General features: G+C 41.3%; 1 protein-coding gene across 2 annotated transcripts in view; it reads right to left on the bottom strand.

Moving 5' to 3' along the window:
• Positions 1-3528: 3528 nt before the first annotated feature.
• Positions 3529-4652, bottom strand: part of LOC106612933 (replication protein A 70 kDa DNA-binding subunit) — a 68587-nt gene continuing 67463 nt past the window's right edge. For both annotated transcript variants that reach the window (XM_014214598.3, XM_014214599.3), the window contains one exon: positions 3529-4405. In XM_014214598.3, coding sequence (XP_014070073.1) covers positions 4298-4405 — 108 coding nt within the window. In that variant the 3' untranslated portion in view covers positions 3529-4297. The remainder of the gene's footprint in view (positions 4406-4652) is intronic.

The following is a 4652-nucleotide window of genomic DNA, read 5'->3' as shown; positions in this document are numbered from 1 at the left end:
GGACCTCAGACTTGGGCCAAGGTTCATCTTGCAACTGGACAACGACCCTAACCACACAGCCAAGACAACAAAAGGAGTGGCTTCGGGACAAGTCTCTGAATGTCCTTGAGTGGCCCAGCCAGAGCCCAGACTTGAACCCGATCTAACATCTCTGGAGACCTGAAAATAGCTGTACAGGTGTGCCAAGCTTGTAACGTCATACTCAAGAAGACTTGAGGCTGTAATCACTGCCAAAGGTGCTTCAACAAAGTACTGAGTAAAGGGTCTGAATACTTACATAAATGCAATATTACAGTTTTTTTGTTTGTATAAATTTGCAAACATTTCTAAAAACCTGTTTTTGCTTTGTCATTATCGGGTATTGTGTGTTGATTTATGAGCGAAAAAACAATCGAATCAATTTTAGAATAAGGCTGTAACGTAACAAAATGTGGAAAAAGTAAAGGGGTTTGAACAATTTCCGAATGCACAGTATTTCAACAGTAGTGTTGCATCTGGGAGCATATTATAGATTAAGAAGATCCTCTACTGTACTATTCAGACATCTGCTTTCAGGGAGAGATCTGGGAATGTCCTCTGATCCCAAGTCTGATGCTTGTCTGTATTGTCCCTGTATGTGTCTGATGCTGATGACAATCTAACTCATATAGGCTTCAATATAGTTTTTACTTATTCATTCAATTGAAATACTGATTATGTTGGGTTACAAAGTCAGATTGAAATAGATGTGATTTTTTTTTTGTCATTGATCTACACAATATATTCCATAATGACAAAGTGAAATGAAAACTCTAGACATTATTACAAATACAAATGAAATAACTAACATATAGTCACTGCATAAGTATTCACCCCCTTTGTTTTGGCAAACCTAAATTAGTTAATGAGTCAAATGTGGCTCAACAAATCACAGACTCATTCTGTGTGAAATAATAGGGGTTGACATGATTTTTGAATGACTAAACCTTCCTGTCCCTCATATATACAACATCTGTAAGGTCCCTCAGTTAAGTATTGAGTTTCAAGCACAGATAAAACTATAAAGACCAGGGAGCTTTTCGAAAGCCTCATAAAGAAGGGCAGTGATTGGTAAATGGGTAACAACAACACATCATACATAGAACATCTCTTTAACTATGGTCTAGTTAATAATGATGCTGTGGTTGATGTATAAATCACCCAGACGCATCAAAGATAATCATCCTTGTGAACTGAGCTGCAGGACAGGAAGGAAACTGCTCAGGAATGTCACAATGAGGCCATTGGTGATTTTAAAATAGAGTACAATGGCTGTGATTGGAGAAAACTGAGGATGGATCAACAATATTATAGTGAGTCCACAATAAATGACCTAAAAGTGAAAAAAAGAATGCAAGTATACAGAATAAAAATATTCCAAAGCATACATCCTGTGTGCAACAAGGCACTGAAGTAATACTATAAAAAAAACTCATGGCAAAGGAGTATAGTTTTTGTTTGGGGCAAATCCAACAACACATCACTGAGTAACTGCCTCCTTATGTTCAAGCATGGTGGTGGCTGCATCATGGTATGGGTGTGCTTGAAATCAGCAATGACTGGTGAGTTGTTCAGGGTAAAAAAAGAAACAGGATGGAGCTAAGCACAGGCAAAATCCTAGAGGAAAACCTGCTTCAGTCTGCTTTATACCAGACACTGGGAGAGGAATTCACCTTTTAGCGTTACAATAACTTACAACACAAGGACAAATCTAACTGAAGTTGCTTACCAAGACAGTGCATGTTCCTGAGTGGCCAAGTTACAGTTCTGACTAAATCTGCTTGAAAATCTATTGCAGGACTTGACAATTGATGTCTAGCCATAATCCCAAAAATCTTGAGTTTGAAGAAATTTGAAAATAATAATTGGTAAATATAAATACTTCACAATCCAGGTGTGCAAAGCTGACTTACCCAAGAAGACTCACAGCTCACCAATCACTGACAAAGGTGTTTCTAAAATGTAACGAGTCAGGGGGGTGAATACTTACCTATTAAAAGGTATTAATCGTAAAAATCGTAAAAAAAATTGAACTTCCGCTTTGAGAGTATTTTGTGTAGATCAGTGACCAAATGTTTAATTAAATCCCACTTTGTAACACAAAATGTGAAGAAATCCAAGGGGGGGCGAAAACGTATCATACCCACTGCAGCTCACCTGCCAACCCCCAGGTCCCTATCTGTAACGCCCTTCTGTTGTCAAGGTAATAGTTCAGTGGGAACATTACACAGAAATGTAATTCAGTTTAATTGAATGGGAGTCGGCCAATATGTGTCATGCTAACAAGTGTAAAATCTATTCTAAAAGTGCATTAATATCTAATTTTCTATCTAATTGGAAGTCTGCATGGCATAATGGAAATTGGAATGAAATAATCTAGCTAGGTGTAAACGGCTGGCATCTTGTGACGGCTCCTCAGGGTAAGCTTGAATGAAGTGAATTATTCGTTCACCATGTTTTAAATGAGTAGTCTACATGCAGGATGTAAGAACTATTTATAATGTGATGGACTTGACTCCCCAAAGTTGTCAAAATGTGCTTTGGTTTAATAGTTGGAGTGCCTCCCTCTCCCTCTCAGCTGAGTGTGAATGCGTCACGGAATTAAGTGTTTGCGCTCAACGACAATTACGGGCTCACCACTCACCGAGCCCAGGGGCTATATCCATGGTTACATGTGTGACTGACAGGCCGGGAGTCGGGGGGATTCACAAAGAGATTCGCTCAGCTTTGACACGAGTTAACTTCGGAACCAAAAGACAACAGCCATCCCAGCCAACAAATGACAACAGCGGTGTTACATGGAGGAAACCTCTAGGAATTCTTCCTAGGGGAAAACCACCATATAAAGAAGTACAGGGTGTCAGTTTGAGAGGTGGGGGGAGGAAGGCAAGATCGAGCGATATGAGGCACAGCTAAAAATACAATTTTTAACAGTGGGAAGACTGCTTTAATCCATCTACACACAAGGGGCCGAAGACACAGCGTTCAGCGGAAACGCGATGGTTATCAGAAGAAAAACGGGGAAGAAGAGCTTTATTGATGTTCTGCTTTAATACGACATGGAAGTCAAGACTGCAGGAGGGAATCTGAGGCACATCTGAGCTCCACCTCTGGAGATCGATGAGTCCCAAATGGCACCCTATTCCCTATATAATATACTACTTTGGACCAGAGCCTTATGGACCCAGGTCAAAAGTAGCACACAGTAAAGGGAATAGGGTGCCATTTGGGATGTACCCAGAGAGCCAGATACTGAATAAATCCTTTAAAATGCAGCAACAAAGAAGCAGGCTCCAGACACGCCCCACTGCCTCCACCCCACTGCCTTCTCTTTAAATGGGCTGAGACCTGGTTAACCTGCCTGCTGTACATGGTTACACTCAGACATTTCTTCTGGTTACATTCAAACATAGTGCATTCTAACACATCACATTAACCTGGACCCTTTATTCATATCTGTCAACAGAAAAAGCTGAAAATATTCATTTAAAAACACACCTGACGACTCCATCGCGTTTGATCACAAACAGGTTTATTTTTATGTAATCAATTGACCAAATTGATGTAAAGAAAAATGTCCAAAATATTTTAACTTAAGAGATAATGAAAATAATGACAAAAGGTCAACCATGTACATAAATACAGTGAAGAGCATCTCCTAGAAGTCTGCCTGCTCTGTGAGTGAGTCAGAGTGAGAGAATGGGCAGGTCCAGGCCAGGCATAGTGACGGTGGGAGCGACAGCGTGAAAGAGAGGGCGCTAGCTGCAGCACAGACCCCCATCGACTTACACAATACACACGGCCGACTTACGACAGACCACACAACGATGATTTCTGTGGTTAAGACCATCCCATCTGCGTCTCCAGCCCTCCTTCTCCAAAATCCCTCTCTGCATCCATTTTATCCACCACCCAAAACATCAGCCATTTCAGAAGTCACCCCCCACACAACACCATAACACAGAGGGATATAATACTGCCCCAGCAGCACTCTCTCTAGATTACTGGTTGGTCCAAGAAAACAAAAACAAACTACCAGTACATTTAGCATAAAATACATATTCAAAGTTCGGTACATGGACACAGCTTAAAAAAAAAAAAAAAAAATCCCCATGTAGTGCACTACTTTTGGTCAAAAGTAGTGCACTACATATGGGATAGGGTGCCATTTGGGACAAACATAAGACTGGTTCACAGTCAGCGTGGCAGGTTGGGAAGTGCTGCAGCTGCAGATCAGAGGAAGAGGTTGTACGTAGCCGAGGGAGCAAAGCGAGCGTTCTTACTGGGCGGCAGCCATCTTCCTGATGTTCATGATGAGTCTCTTGCTGTACTCCTTGTGGTCCACAGGTTTCACCTCCATCACCGTGGCCTTGATCCGGGACTCGTCCTAAAGAGACAGGGGAACACATGGAAGAGATGTTACATGGTGTCACCCTCCGTGGCCTTTCACTACACTAGCTACCTCTCAATTATCTCTCCTTTCTCCCAAAGTGTTAAATCAGTAAAGGGAAGTGAGTAAGTTAAAACTAAATGACTGGTACAAGAAATGTGGTGGAAATTCCCTATAGCCCATGCCTACACCAATCCAATGCTTTTAGATATGTGGGAAGTAGTGTATTAGTGGGAAGTAGTGT

The sequence above is a fragment of the Salmo salar genome, chromosome 09, assembly GCF_965601325.2.
Source record: "Salmo salar chromosome 09, fSalSal1, whole genome shotgun sequence".
NCBI classification, from domain to species: domain Eukaryota; kingdom Metazoa; phylum Chordata; class Actinopteri; order Salmoniformes; family Salmonidae; genus Salmo; species Salmo salar.
The sequence above is the reverse complement of the archived record's forward strand: the minus strand, read 5'-3'. Positions and strand labels throughout refer to the sequence as shown.